The 15,552-nt window shown below is 38.2% G+C and overlaps 1 protein-coding gene across 1 annotated transcript; it reads left to right on the top strand.

Annotated features, from left to right (window-relative positions):
• Window positions 1-433: 433 nt before the first annotated feature.
• Window positions 434-6,366, top strand: LOC144741641 (sodium-coupled monocarboxylate transporter 1-like). The gene is made up of 15 exons (XM_078624143.1): window positions 434-787; window positions 893-958; window positions 1,195-1,246; window positions 1,438-1,505; window positions 1,835-1,989; window positions 2,229-2,369; window positions 2,445-2,574; window positions 2,668-2,756; window positions 2,988-3,100; window positions 3,644-3,711; window positions 3,795-3,881; window positions 3,961-4,142; window positions 4,372-4,475; window positions 4,771-4,856; window positions 6,283-6,366. Exons 1-15 carry the CDS (start codon window positions 434-436, stop codon window positions 6,364-6,366), a joined length of 1,779 nt encoding a protein of 592 aa, XP_078480269.1.
• The last annotated feature ends 9,186 nt before the right edge of the window (window positions 6,367-15,552 follow it).

The raw sequence follows: 15,552 nt of genomic DNA, 5'->3' as shown, positions 1-15,552 counted from the left end.
CCATTGTTTTTTACAATCCCTGAAATTGTGGCATACCTGAGTGTCCTTGATGGATTATTAACTCAGTGAAATTATCTTTATGGGCTTCCGCGAGCATTAGAGGGGACTTGGATGGATGAGGTGTCGCCGTAGTCACAGTCAATTCTACTGATTGTTGGACTGGTGAATCAGGAAACTGTGGAGGATTAAAACCTTAACACGTTTGGATTTTTGTTATATTTTTTTATTCATAAGCTTCAAGAGAAACTTGAAACGTGAGTGCAACTGTCTGAAATGTGCTGAAATTGTTTGGGTTTTTTTTCTACACTTTATGTGTGTATTTTGCCTTCAGCTCAACATATCAACTGGGCTTGAAGACAACCTCAAGATTATTTAGACACATGATCATCAAGAACTAACAAAATTGCAAAATACTTCTTCTGTGGATATAATCATGGTTGGTACTGGTGGTCCAGTGGCCACATTCTCTGTCTGGGATTATGTTGTGTTTGCTGGAATTATTGTGGCGGCTGCTGGTATTGGCCTTTTCCAAGCCATACGTGGCCGTAAGGACACCAGCAATGCAGAATTCTTGTTGGGTGGACGGCAAATGACAGCTGTGCCAGTTGCTATGTCCCTCACTGCCAGCTTCATGTCTGGCATCACGGTCATTGGCACTCCCGCCGAGGCGTACCGGTTTGGAGCTTCTTTTTGGCTCTTTGTCATCTCCTATGCTATCATGTCTAGCTTCAGTGCTGAGATCTTTGTCCCCGTCTTCTACCGTCTGGGGATCACCAGCGCCTATGAGGTAGGAGATTTTGCCGATCGTTATTACAAATCAATTGTTCTGAACTAGGAGTAGGAAATAAGAACGCAGCCATTACATGTGACTGTATGTAAATTTCATTAACAGTACCTGGAGATGCGCTTTAGCTGGCCTGTTCGACTAATTGGAACTTCAATGTACATTGTGCAGACGGTAGGTGACTGAGTGTGTGTTATCCTTCTTTTAATGTTTGTATGTAGATGATGAGACTCACATACAATACTGAATGGAATGGAAAAGCCTCATTAATGGTAAATGGTAAACAGCAGCTGTCTTCCTTGATGACTGATCTCATGGAAAATGAAAACATTTCACATTACCCATGAATATGACCAGGAACATGCTTATTGTATTTGTGTCTAATCAACTAATGGTTGCATCTTTATCAGACCCTGTATACTGGTTTGGTCATCTATGCACCAGCTCTTGCATTAAATCAAAGTAAGTCAGATCACAAAAAAAGGTTTTTGTTTGTTTTTTAAGCGGAACATTGTGAACAACAGCTGCATCACTTTAAACTATTCTATTTTGTCTAGTAAAGTGCACTGGTAAAGTTGTTGTAAAGTTGTAAAGTGGCTATTTGCTCTCTCTGGTTCTGCAATGAAAGCCTTTCTTCCTCTGTATTCACTCAGTCACTGGCCTTGACCTCTGGGGAGTCCTGGTGGCCACAGGAACAGTGTGCATCATCTACTGTACTTTGGTTCGTACTGTGAAATTTAAATTCTTTTGGCAATGTATCATGTAACCAACGGTATTTGCCAGCCAAACATAGTGTAAATGTTTAAGATAATTATGGGCTTGTGATGATTATGTCTTTTACGTCATGCTTTAGTATTATTCCCTTTGTCCTTCTGTTCGTAAAATTGTATATGGTACATTTTTTGTGTTGTCATGTGCCATTTGAAACTACCTTTGCAGTTTTTTTATTGATGAACACATCATTATTGTTAATCAGAATCATCAGAAAATGGAGTTTACAAAAGAAAATACAACACTCTGCTGACACTAATTACCTGTATTTTTCTGCAGGGAGGTCTTAAAGCCGTAATCTGGACAGATGTACTACAGATGGTGATCATGCTGGCAGGTTTTGTGGCTGTTATAGCGAGGGGAGCCATACTGCAGGGCAGCCTGACAAAGATTTGGGAAGATGCCCGACAAGGTGGAAGACTTGAGGCATTTGAGTAAGCAAACCATCAGACTCATGTGAGGTCGTGTGATTATTCAACAAATTATGTACCTAGATGGGTTGGGCCGCATGACGTTTTTGTGTATCAGTAGTGGTGTATCAGTTCATGAGAAACAAGTTAGATTAACTTACCTTTCCGGTTTTCTGTGACCTAGAAAGGAAGATACATGCAACACATTTTTAGAAATATGTACTGTAATTGTAATTGTAATTTCTTGCTCACATTTATTCCAGCTTTGACCCTGATCCTTTAAAGCGACATACTTTCTGGACAATCGTAATCGGTGGCAGTGTGATGTGGGCGTCTATCTATTCCATCAATCAGTCCCAGGTGCAGCGCTACATCTCCTGCAAGTCGCTGCGACATGCCAAGATGTGAGTGTCTGTCCCTCCAGCGTTTGAGAATGTTGGCTGTGGGCCAGTGCACTGACAGGGCTTCACCCATCTCAGGTCTCTGTATGTGAACATGGTTGGCTTGTGGGTAACTGTAACCCTGGCTGTGATGTCCGGCCTCACCATGTTTTCCATTTACAAGAACTGTGACCCCCTCGCAAATGGCGACATAAGTACTTCTGACCAGGTAATATGACACAGTTGTTCCTTAACCCATTGTTACTCAGGTGTCATACGAGTTGTTCAGTAGGGTGGAAACATGTTTGTATTTGTATAACAGCTACTCCCCTACCTTGTGATGGACATTCTAGCAGACTACCCAGGAATCCCTGGCTTGTTTGTAGCTGCTGCGTATAGCGGGACGCTGAGGTGAGGCCTGAGAAAAACAACTTGTTTTTTTTTGTTGTTTTTTTAGTGTTAGTAAGGAAAGCTGTGTTACACAAGGGCATGAATTACGAGTATTTGTACCGTAGAAGAGAGGCAATGGTGAAAACCATGAGCTGGCAAAACCCCACCCACTTTCCAACTGCTGTACAGAAAACCACTGAAAAACAATTTCATCTGTACAACCCCATAAACTCATTATGGAATGTTTTACAGCACCGTGTCTTCCAGCATTAATGCCCTGGTTGCTGTCACTGTGGAAGACTTCATCTTACATATGTTCAAAAATCTTACACAGAAGCAGATGTCCTGGATGAACATGGGCCTGAGTAAGTTCTGTTAAAATCTAAATTTAGTACGGAGTATTATCCTGAATTTGAAAATCAAATTGTTGTGTAAAACACTTCACACATCAATACAATTAAATATAAACGTTCTATATGTGAATCATTAAAATATAATATGTTTAAATATAAACATGAATCGCACCATCATCACATAATGGGGCTCCAGTACACACCAGGAGCTCACGGGACACTTGACACAAAAGTGCAATATATAAATAACATATAAAGTGCTTTGAGTATCACTGAATAGGTTACTACACGATTGGAGCAGTAAAATATAACACAATCTTTTTTTAAAAAAAACATTGTGGAAGCATTCATGAATATGAAGGCTACAACAAAAGAGACATTACAACTGACTCATACAGGGTGAGGCAGATACATGATGTAAGAACTTATGGTTCGAGTATGATGTGTAATGATGATTTCTATAAAGAAACACTTGCATATTTGCACATATTTCAACTGTATTGCTAAATCGGCACATTATCATTCCTCCAATGTTCTTTTGCAATCCTCTGAAAGGTGTATTTTTCGGAGCGCTTTGTATTGGGATGGCTGGCGTCGCCTCTTTGATGGGAAGCGTTCTCCAGGTAACATATTTGCAGCCTTTTATTGCTCTACAGCGCCCCCGTGTGCTCTACACTACCCCTGACAGAGAGTTGTTGGTTTACAGGCAGCTCTTTCCATATTTGGCATGATCAGCGGGCCTCTTCTTGGTCTGTACCTATTAGGCATGCTGTTCCGTACATCTAATGCAATAGTGAGTAGTTCTACCATCACTACATTTTGGCAGCAAAGACACATCAGCCATCAGACATGAGTGTATATTTACTTTGCAGGGAGGTCTGGTGGGAATGATCATTGGTCTGGTGTTGACTCTGTGGGTGGGGATTGGATCCCAGATTTACCCAGCAACACCAGAAAAGACAAATCCCCTTCCAGTCAGCACCGCAGGTTGCAACAGTACACTAAGCCAGAACTACACAACAACAACAGCTCCCTGGACAACTCTGCAACCCGAGTGAGTGCAGCTCCATGCACGCATGACTCAAATACACTATGGCCGAGACGGATTGCAACATGTTTAATAGAAAACACATGCATGCAAAAGAAAAGCAGTCTGGAGAACAACTAGGTGACAATCCCAACACTCAGTCTGGGTACATCCTAATAAGTTATGCACACTTTATGCAGAATGTCATCACTAAATATCCTATTGGTGTATGATGTTCTGTGTGTATCAGTGTCAGACCACCTATAGCAGACTCCTGGTACTCTTTGTCCTACCTCTACTTCTCTCTGGTTGGCACACTGACCACAATGGTGTCCGGCTTGCTGGTAAGCGTGATGACAGGTAAGACATTTTACCCTAAGCGTTGACTCATGAAAGTTCCTTAATCCAGTCAGATGAGTCCCTGCGCTTTAGCCTTTAGTGATTTTAGTGCGGATATGTACATTAATTTTTTTGGCAACAAAGACCACAGTCAGTTTCACTAGTGCACATCTGCCTCATTTGTATTTACTTTGAATATCACTCACAGGTTTTGATTTTTTTTTAATTTCAGAATGTAAAAGTGTACATCAGTGTACGATCAACACTGAGCCAACAGAATCTGAAGAATTGTGAAATGTGCATCTGTTGCTTTTAGGCGGTTGCAAGCAAGAAAAGGTGAACCCAGATCTATTTGTGAAAAAGAGTGACCTGATGTTATTCAGCTGCTTTGGTAAATCAGAGGTACAGATCAAACTTTTAATTTAATCACCAGTAAATTGTGAATTACAGTCTGCTCATACCGTCATTATTAAGCTCTTCTGCGATGTCGTCTCATCACTACAGGCATCAGACATCCCAGAAAAGAAATCATCAGACTTTCACCTGGGTGTTGTCGAACCAACATGTGCGGATTATGACCCAATGTGTAAAAATGTTGAAAAATGTACCAAACTATAATGCTGTTATATTGATAAACCGAGGAGACGTATTGGATACAAATGATAACCCATAATCACACTACTGTTAGTACTGTTTTGCACTTAATTCACAAAAACTAATAATTGAACATATTTGCATTTTCATTAATTAGTTACAATTCACTTGAGGCTGATAATGTTATAATTATCTTACAATTAGCTTTTCATATCTTCATTGCAAGCAGGACCTCTTTCGTCTGCCATCTTTTAACACTATATCTCTAGTAGAAGTATAAGGATTTGAATAAAGGCGGACATGGTTCTTAAATGGTATTGTTGCATGATACTGTCCCACAAGCAATCATTACCCTGCCATCAGGTTTCTATAGGTTCTGTAATATATAATATACACATGTTCTTAAAATGATGTTTTATAGCGATGTTACCACTGTTTCAATTTAGCTGAGCTTTGTTTTTGTCATGCTGACAGAGTATTCGAATTTCAATAGTATGATGGTATTACTGTTGTAGGAACATGGGTGATTTGTTTGTATATGTATGTATTATATATGTATTGACCATATATTGACCAGGTATTTTTGTATGAAAACTGTGCATTATTTATGGCCACTTGCACAAATGATTTGCAAATTCTACATTACTACTCTGCTGATAAATATTTTGTACAAAGGTCAACTGCATAGATACTCTGTATACAAACAAACAAATAAATTTACGACTCTTGACTCCGTCCTCTCTGTGCCTGTAAATGTGTTTTGAACTGAGCATAGGAGAGAAGAAGTCTGAGCTTTGATCTCATTCATATCAGTCTCACTTGTCGCCTTGGAAGGAAGTTTACAAAGCACATCTGTCCACTTTTACCAGGAACTATACCAGCAAGACAATGCTGGTTTGTTACATGGAAAATCAGACTGAGTCAGAGTCACTGCCAGGGAGGAGAACTCGGACAGGTTGCGTTCATACTGACAAAGCATAATGACTATTCAAGTATTTCCATTAACATAACTCCATTGGTTCAGTGGGTAAGTAAACAGTATGTTGTCTTGCTACAAAGGACATTGTAATCTTTGGTGGTTGGTTTTGTTCCAAGTGAAACAATTCATACTGTACAAAGCAGAGAGCAGTTGTATATTTATTGTACAAGTACAAGTACTTCCCGGTACAGGACATAATGGCCATGGACAGCATCTTTGTTACCTTGGCTTTTTGCCTGCTGTTTTCCTCTTCAGTCGTACAGAGAAGAGGACTTTAGGTTTGACAAGAACACCTACAACAACAACAACAAACAACTCTGGCAAAAACTGCAACGGTAACTTCCAGCTCCACTCCACATACAAGTGTTATCCCTAGCTCTGCTGGGGACAGAGACACATTTACCGGCACTTCCTGGGACAATGAAACATTCATCAAGGCCACAAAGGCAAAACCTGAGACATTTCAGTCAATTACCATAACTCCTCCAACAAATAGTGAATCAGTGACATCTGCAACATCTGGCACTCAAAAGTCATATATGACAACTCCAGCAAACCAGACCACAGCAGGTTACATAACAACACCGGATTCAACAGCAATTACAAATTCATCTATTCCTGTCTTTACATCATCAATGTACAGAAGCACAAACGGTAAGCACCAGGAATTCTCTGTTCTCTAGGTTTTGTTATGAGATTTATAGTTTGTTATAGTTCAGTGTCATTAACATGTGCATGACTTGGACTTCTCCATATTCTGCTGTGCTTCTAGGTTTGGGGCTTAACTTCTCAGAAAAGAACCTGACCATCCTATTCAGTGTTGTACTCGGAGTGTCTGCTTATGTGTCAGTAATATTCATGTTTCACAGATGCACGCATAGAATCCAGTACATACATCAACATCTCAACAGTGACACAAGTGAGGAATTACCCCTTGCATTACAAAATGAACACACGTTTTATCATTAGAGATCAATAATACATGTTTTTCCCTGCTGAACAGATATAATTGGAGAGGACAGGGACACATTCATCATTTCTGGAGGACTTTATGATGGTGAGCCAATCTTTGACAACGCACCAACAGTCAGAGGACCAGTCTCAGTTTCGCCTTCAGTTCCTTCATTATGGTGAATTTCTGCAAATAGTTGAACTTGAAATAAAAGGGATATTTTTAGTAATGAGAAGAAAATGGAACTGAGAACAAACAAGGACGATTTTGATGGATTTGAACATGACATTTAATAAATATGAGAATAAATAAATGGATTTATCAGCATACTAACAATTTATACTATAGTCAGAGCAGGAACATCAACAAGATTAATGAAACTTCATGTGAACATCAGACAACGTAAATTATTTCCTATGAACCTATTTTACTATGACAAGCAACAGCATCTCGGGACCTAAGGAGTAGAGAAACTAAGTAACTTAGAGTAACTTTACTTTACTGATATAATCTATCTAAGTGGAACCAGAGTAATTTTACTGTACGTATATAATCTATTTAAGTGGAACCAATCTATTGTAAACATCCATTACTATTGTTTTGGTTAATGTTGGAACACTGAACATTTGAGCTGAACAGGAACACCAGAATCAACCTTATAATGTAATATGTTCTTCAGTACTTATGCAAAGATTTTCTCATTCGTCTTTTTCTTTTTGTCACAACGAATAACAGCCGTCCAACCAGCATCTCTCATCCTCTTCACTGCAGCTAGTTTCAGGGAGTTCCCAGGTGACTTGAGATTGACAGGACTCCGGATCTGAATTTTTTTTTTTTTTTTTAAATAAAAGAACACACAGCAGAGAGATTTACAAACCCATCGCTATTAAGTGTTCATGCCTAAAATACATAAACATAAGTATTTTACCTTTCGGGAACAGTTGAGATTGGAGTGTGTACCAGGAAAGCTTGTTGCAGGAGTGTTTACAAATGTCTGTCAAGATGACAAGTCAAGATGTTTGTCAACCAATAGTGTAGTTGACTTGGAAATGAAGCAACAACTTATTGGTTAAATGTTACTCACAAAAAGGTTGTTTTGCTCAGAACTGTCAGACACCGGCTCAAAAGCAAAAGCTTCCTTCTCCCAGCATGCTGTTTGTGCAGAGGGGGGTGTCTTTACTCTGTAGGACTGTGGGGGAATGTCAGCCAAAATTATATCTCTGGAATACTGAGAAAGATCCAGATGAGGCTGTGCATTACTTTGATCTTTGATGTTCCGCTGTCCCTGCTAGTGGTACCTCCTCGGGGTGTCAAGTTTACCTTTTGTATTTCCTACAACAGTTCTCAGTTCATGTTATTAAATATAGTACAACAAACACCGTTAATCTCAAGTTCATCTTCCATCTAACCAGTTTACATGACTGAAATTGTGGTCTGAGGGGTAATTTCATATAATTTGATTATTATATTGTCTTTTTTAAAATTCTTTTAAAATGCACTGGTTGGTACATTTGACTCACAGACTTCTTCACTGTTGGACTCTTGTCATCTCTGCTTTGTTTATAGGCCTTGGGGAATTCAAAGACATGTCTCTTCTGGAAGCTCTTAGTTGCTGCCTCCCAACAGTTTCCTTCTTTATGGTTTAAGGCACTTGACTAGAATAATCAAATTCTACATCAGACTCAAGTTCTTTTTATGTAATCACTAAAATTCTACTTGTTAATATTTTGTACCTGACTGTTTGGTTCTTCTGACAAATCAATGGATTTCATGGAAGAAATGTCTCTTTTCAAATTGGCTAGCTCCTTCTGAAGGTTTTCCTAACAACAAAGAAAGTATGACACTGAATAATGTTGAAATATGAATTATAAGCTGTTATAAGCAAAAATTCATAAAATAAACTGTTTAAATTCACATACCTTCTCTGTCATTTCTGCCTTCAACTGTGTCTTCAGTTCATCATTTTCGCTCTTCTGCTTTGACATAGCCACCTCCTAATGCAGAGTTTAAGAAGTATAATAGTAATGTGGTTTGTGTGAAACCACAAATTTTCAAACATTTTACCATTGACTGCTGACAAGTAACTGCCTCCATTTCTCTCCTGCTTTTTCTCATCAAGCTCTGCATCCTTTTCCTCCATCATCCGGTCATACTGGCTCTAATAAGGACAAAGTCTGTTCTTTTGAGCGGTTCAGGTCCACATCTAGACAGTAAAACACAGACGTGATCTCACCTTGTGTTTTTCCATCAGTGCGACCATATCTGCTGTCTTGTACTGGCACTTGAGCTCTGTGTCCTCCTTGCTTTTGATGGCCTCATCTGCTGTCATTCTGAGTTTGTGTACCTACAACACAAGTGATTTTAATATATAATTTTACTTATTTTGATGAGCTAAACTTGATAAAAAATAACATTATATTTCATTTGTCACCTCATTCTGCAGCTGTGCTGCAAATGATGCTTTTGGATTCTAGATCTTGAAGCAATTTCTGCTGATTTTCCTCGTTCAGTCTTCTGAGATTCTTTGATTCCTCATTGAGATTGCTGATCTAAAAGCAAAACCAAATATATGCATTAATACAGTGTTATACTGAATAGCTATTTGATATTACTGGGTACTAGTGAGTAAAAATAGAAACACCCATACCGCATTTTCTAGTTTGTTGGATTTCCCAATCTCCTTTGCGATTTGTTTCTTAAGCATTTTTATTCTGAAAATATAGGTTACTTAGTTATAACTGTTCAGCTGAACAAAATTCATTTGATGTATTATGACCCTAAAACTTCATGTGTAACTGTTTATTGCCATCACTAACCTCTTTCTGGTATGCAGCCTTGGCTTTCATGTTAGTTTCATTTTTTCCTGAGATTACACACCTAAAAAAGCAAACAAGTCTGCGTTAGCTGCACAAAGGTGACAAACTAACTCTGGCACTTATGATGTCAGTCACCTTTGCCTCCACAGCTTTGATATGGTTTTCTCTTCTTTGTTATTTCCTCCTGTAAATGCTCAAACTACACAAAGTAATCACAATTTTGACACTTTAAGCACAAGCACGCCCATTTTTGATTGAAGTGAAAATTAGTTGGCGTGCTTACCGTTTTTTCTATTTTCTTTTGTAAAGTCTCAGCTTCTTTATGTTTCCCCCTGCATTTTGGTTTTGATGGAGTTTAATTCATCTCTGTTAAACACATACACAAATATACACAAATTTAAGTTTACTGCGCAAACTGTGCAATGACAAGGTAACAGCAGGTTTGAAAAAATGCAAACTGACTGTAAACACTGGTTTTCCTCTTGCAGTCTTTGGACCTCTCTTGTGAACTTCACTACCTTCTCCTCACTCACCTAATCAGTTAAAAAACCTCAGAATTGTTTATTGATCAAACAAACATGACTAAAGTATGTTTTCCGTTGACATGAAAGCCTGTTAATCACACTGGAATGCATAGTCCACACCTTCATGTTTGACTCCATAGCTTTCATGTCAGATGATCCAGTCTCTAACAGCTGTTCGATGGTGTTTCTCTCATTCAGGACTTTTGTTGAAGTTGGACAGCAGCTCCTCATACTTTAGTCTAGGAAATGACATTAAATGTTTATCATTTACCAATATAACAATTTAGTATTGTATACTACAGGGTATTATTATGGAAAAACAGGCTATTCAAGAAGTTACTTGTGCTGTGCGAGGTCTTTGTCTAGTTGAAAAATGTACTCCTCGGTTTTTCTTTGTCTCATTGAGTAATTGTTCCTCCAGCTCCTGCACTTTGTTCTGTTGATATGATGAAAAATATATGGCATTAAAGTAGTTTTGTAATTAACCATTAATACCACTTCTATCTTCTCAGCAGGTTTGTGTTCATTTGATCAATGGCTACACACACACACACACACACCCATTACCATAAACAGCTGGGCTTCTTTTGTTCTTTTTTACAAGTTCACTTTTGAGTTCCTCCCGTCTGACCTCAACGACACCAAGCCTAAACTCCATGGACTCCATAGATTTAGATTTTTTGTCCTAGGGATACAGCTGATTATAGATGTCCTCAAGACAACTCATTTTTATTCGTTTTATATGGAATATAAAACGTGCTTGAAAATGCCAGAACAAAATAAAAATGTACCAGTTCATCCTCAAGGGTTCTGATCTGTCCATCTTTATGTATACTCTGTTTGATGGTCTCTTTCTGTTAGACAAATGGCAGCTTTTTTTTTAAGACTTAAAAGCATCACTCAGAAAAACAGCATTTTCACTCAGGCGACTTACCTAACACTTTGTTTCTGCTTTCAAGTTCCTCGTTCTTTGCTATTAGTATGTTTTCATTTTCCTTAGCCCTGGAATATACGTTTAACGTGATGCTTAAGGGAAAAGTTGCTTCAGCCCCAAAATGCTGTGGTTTCCAAAGAGTTCATGCTACCTCTCTGCTGCTAAAGCCAGTGAATTCTGTAGCTCCCCAATGGGTTGCCTGGATCTGCTCAAGCTTCTCTGCTTGTTGATTATTAAGTCGGTGGAGAGCTCCTGCAAGCTTAGGTCTTTGCTTTGGATGATCTGTGCATATTCCTCTTTACTTTTTTTCAGCATGACAGCTGTAGCTTCCTTATTGGTCTTTGGGGGAAGAAGGGAATTCAATTCAAATATACAACTTGTTGAGTTGGAAAAATAGTGAGGAAAAAATAAACAACTCACCTCAGCGTCTTTACAGCGCTTCTCTGCAGAGATCAGTTTATGAAGAAGGGATTCCTGTTCAGTGTTTGAGCTTTTGAGAAGTTCACACTGTTGATCTATAAAAGTTAGAATTAATTGTAAATGTTAATTAATTGTCCAACTACTTCTCATAAAACTTACAAAATTATGAATTATGAATTGCATAATGAAAGAAAACTCTTAAACCTCAGCCTACCAGAATCAAAATGATTATCAGTTATTCATTTGGTGATATTTATCAGTCAGTTCTAATTGCTTAAAGAACATCTGCACCCGTGATACAATGTGTGTGAGTCTGTGCATTTGTGTAGCGCTTTCACAGACCAGAACAACATTAACAACACAGTTTTGGTAAAGCTATGCTAAACAAAGCCTCTCTTCAATCTATAATGCACTGTTGGTATTTGTGCAAACAGAGAATGGTCTTGCTTGTTTTCTCCTGAAGCTGTCTGCATTGGTCTTGGGACTCATGGAGGTCAAGCAGGAGGTTTTTGTAGCACATCTCCCTTCTCCCTCAGTTTAGTTTGCAGCATTGCCACCTGAAAAGCAGTACACGTCTTAAAACTAGCTGAAATTTGATGCGACATTGATTTCTTCAAAGTCAAATTCATCAGTTCAGTATTTCATACAAACCTCTTCCACTTTCATGCCGTATTCTTGGTGATATTTCTCTTTCAGGTTTTCAAACTGCAGCAACCCTTCTTTGACTGTGAAAATAATGACGGCAGTTTTGTAACTCAACCAACTTAAAATTTATCCTGTCAGGCAGTTGTCATCCTTTAAATATCAGAACATAATAAGGTTATACCTTTCTGCATCTCCTGCTGATCCGCTTCAGCCTGAATGCGAAGGCTTTCAAATACTGCAATCAGTTTCTACATAAAAAAGTTATTGGTGAATTGTATGCTACACATTCAGTCTTTATACCTTACTGAGCCTTAACCCTTAGTGATAAATCCCTGATACCTGAATGCTCTCACTAGTTTCTGTTAGTAGATGGTGTGTTTCCTCTCTTTCAGATTCAACTGGAATATGTACCAAAATATTACTTTTTGAATCTGAAACACCTTACATGTATAGCAGAACTGAAATATTTAACTTACATAAATGCATTTTGTCAGTTGACCGCTGAAAGGTATCTTTTAGCACACTGCACAAGTTCCAAGTTGCATTGTTTCTGTGTAAAAAAAATACGGCACCAAAAAATAATATTTTGACCTATATGTGGATTTTACAAAACTCCTCTCATGTGCAACCAAAACATATGCCAAACAAGACCCACACCTGTTCCTCAAAATCTCATTTTCACTTATCTGTTCCTCTAGCTTCATGCTGAGACTTTCATTTCCAATCTGTAAGGAACATATAACATATCCTCTCATGTTTTTTTTTTTTTTTACAAAAATAACCGTAATAGGTAGTAGAGTGTCAAAGAAAAACAACCTGACAGTAAGACATTCACCTGCAATTCTTGAATAGCTTTGCGCTGACAGTCAATTATTCTCTTATTTTCTTGAAGTTTACTTTCATTTTGCAAAGTGTCTGAGTCAACCTTGACTTTCCAACACTGGATTTTCTCAACTTCATCAAAGAGTTTAGAATACAGCTGTCCAGGAGTGCAACTTTTCTGAGGAATAGAGTGACAGGCAATGAGGTACACTTCAATACCTTGAAATTTTGCAAAAGCCTTTTCTCTATTCACAAAGCCTTCATATTTTATACAAGGAAAATACCTCCTCTTTTTCTATTGGTCTCACTTTCATCCTGGGGAAAGCTAAAAAACAGAGAGAGAGCAAGATAATATTATGAAGTAAACTTGTGATATTTGTAAACGTCTTGTATTAAAAGTCTTTATCCAGTTCCAAAAGGTACCTTGTCCATTTGGTTTGGTTGGTGCAACAACACTTGTGTGGGGGAAAAGGTTTTGATCCTCCCCAAAAGATTTCCTGAAACCCTAGAGGAAAATAACTACATCAGATATGTTCATTCCTCATGGGGATTAATGTGACTACTAGCACATTTGCCTTGACTGGGCGTATAAAATGCATCCAGATCATCTCTGGGAAGATATGTAAGACTGAGTTTTCGATCGCTGTTTGAACATGACTGATATCAATAGCGGTCCATGATAATAAAGCAAAACTGAATTAGTAACTCACCTTGTGCAGTTTGTTGAATTCCTTACAGGTGTCGACTATTTCCTGGGGTCGAAAAGCAGACACCTCGCCAATATTCAATCTGGGAGGCACGGACAGTTTGAAGTTGAAACCCCGGTCTCTCTCCATCCCGAAACGACCGTTGCAGCTGTTCAACAACGAAACACACGAAACGGTCTTTTCAAGGTATGACCTTAGCAGCATGACGTTAAAACTGCTAATACATTTTCATCATTCATCACTGTGCAGGGACAAATATACCTGGTTATCACTTTAAGGTACGTGTTTTGCAATTAGCTTACTTGCTTCGAGTTAAATAGCATACATATTCTTACCTAACATCAAATACATTAAGGCACGTTAAGTAGAAATCATTACAGTCACCTTCATACAATATTTACAATTCACCGTGAACCAAAACGAAATAATCAAAACTATGTCGACATTCTGTCGAAGTTACCTGTAAGTAGGGATGTAAGCAGTCGCGAGGAAGAACGAGCCCGTCCTAATGTTAACGGCTAATTCCGAAGTGTGAAGATCGACGGTCAAATGGCCAAACTGAACAACTTCAAACAATTTAATTTGTCCGAATGCTATTTATGTTGTTATTTAAATGTCATGTTCACCAGTTTGCATACACACATCACTACCTGTGTAGCCACTCACCTGGTAAACGGACTTGTTAACGGTAATATGCTAGCTAGTTTATCTACGTTAGCTAAGTTTTTAAAAATGCAGACTTAAAGCGTAAAGTCTGTGAAATTGGCATACACGCTCAGACCTAGTAGATCCAGTAGAATAAGTCAGGGTCTTTACGACCTATATGGCTTTTATGTAGTTATTTTGTTGAGTAATTGTGCCTCTTCTATTCTGAAAACCAATGTGCTGGGTTTTCGTAGCGGTCATTTCGTTTGACGTCGTTTCGAAAGGCGGCGCATGCGAATGGAAAGGAAGCAAGGGGTGGGATGTAAAAAAAAAAAAAAAAAAAAAAGATTCCAACTCCGCTTCGGACGATGTTTACATCTGCGTGTGCTATGTTTTTTTTTTGTCATCATGTATGTTCGAGAAAAAAAATCCAACCCTTCATTCGACAACATTTGCCACAAAGCTCATAATATATTCATGTCAGATGCTGAACAAATTATAATTGTGATTATTCCTTTATTTTTCTCACCCTCTTTTACAGTCTTTACAACCAACATATTTTTCAGTAACAGCTGTATGTCCAGAAATAGCTTTGCTTTGAACTGAGGCCCATTATTTCATTTGAAAAAGCAATTGACAATGGCTTAAAATGACCTTGCACAACATTGGAATACTGTGATACTATGTGTGATATATGTGATAATATGTGTATTAAAAATTCTAAATAAAAACACCCAAAAATAAACAAAAGAGTGCAATAGACCATTATACAGTATGAGTCAAATGGCAGTTTATTTGACTTTGTGCACTGTTCAACATCAACAGTCTTCAGTCAGAGGCATGTGTGTTGTTATGTGAAAACAAGAAATAATGCAATGCGCAATGAAGTTATATTTTCATTCATTAAGATATATTACAGAATAGCATTAAGGATCAAATACTTATATGCAGCATAGTGCTGTTATGATTTTTTTTTTCTTTGTTTGTTTGTTTTTAAATAAAGCTCTCTTGCTTGCAAAAAGTCAGATACAGTATAGGTATGCAAGAGGATGCTGCAGGA

This window comes from Lampetra planeri, unplaced genomic scaffold (assembly GCF_965212315.1).
Source record: "Lampetra planeri unplaced genomic scaffold, kcLamPlan1.2.h2 scaffold_630, whole genome shotgun sequence".
NCBI lineage: Eukaryota > Metazoa > Chordata > Hyperoartia > Petromyzontiformes > Petromyzontidae > Lampetra > Lampetra planeri.
Note: the sequence above shows the minus strand (reverse complement) of the source record. Positions and strands in the feature narration are given on the sequence as shown.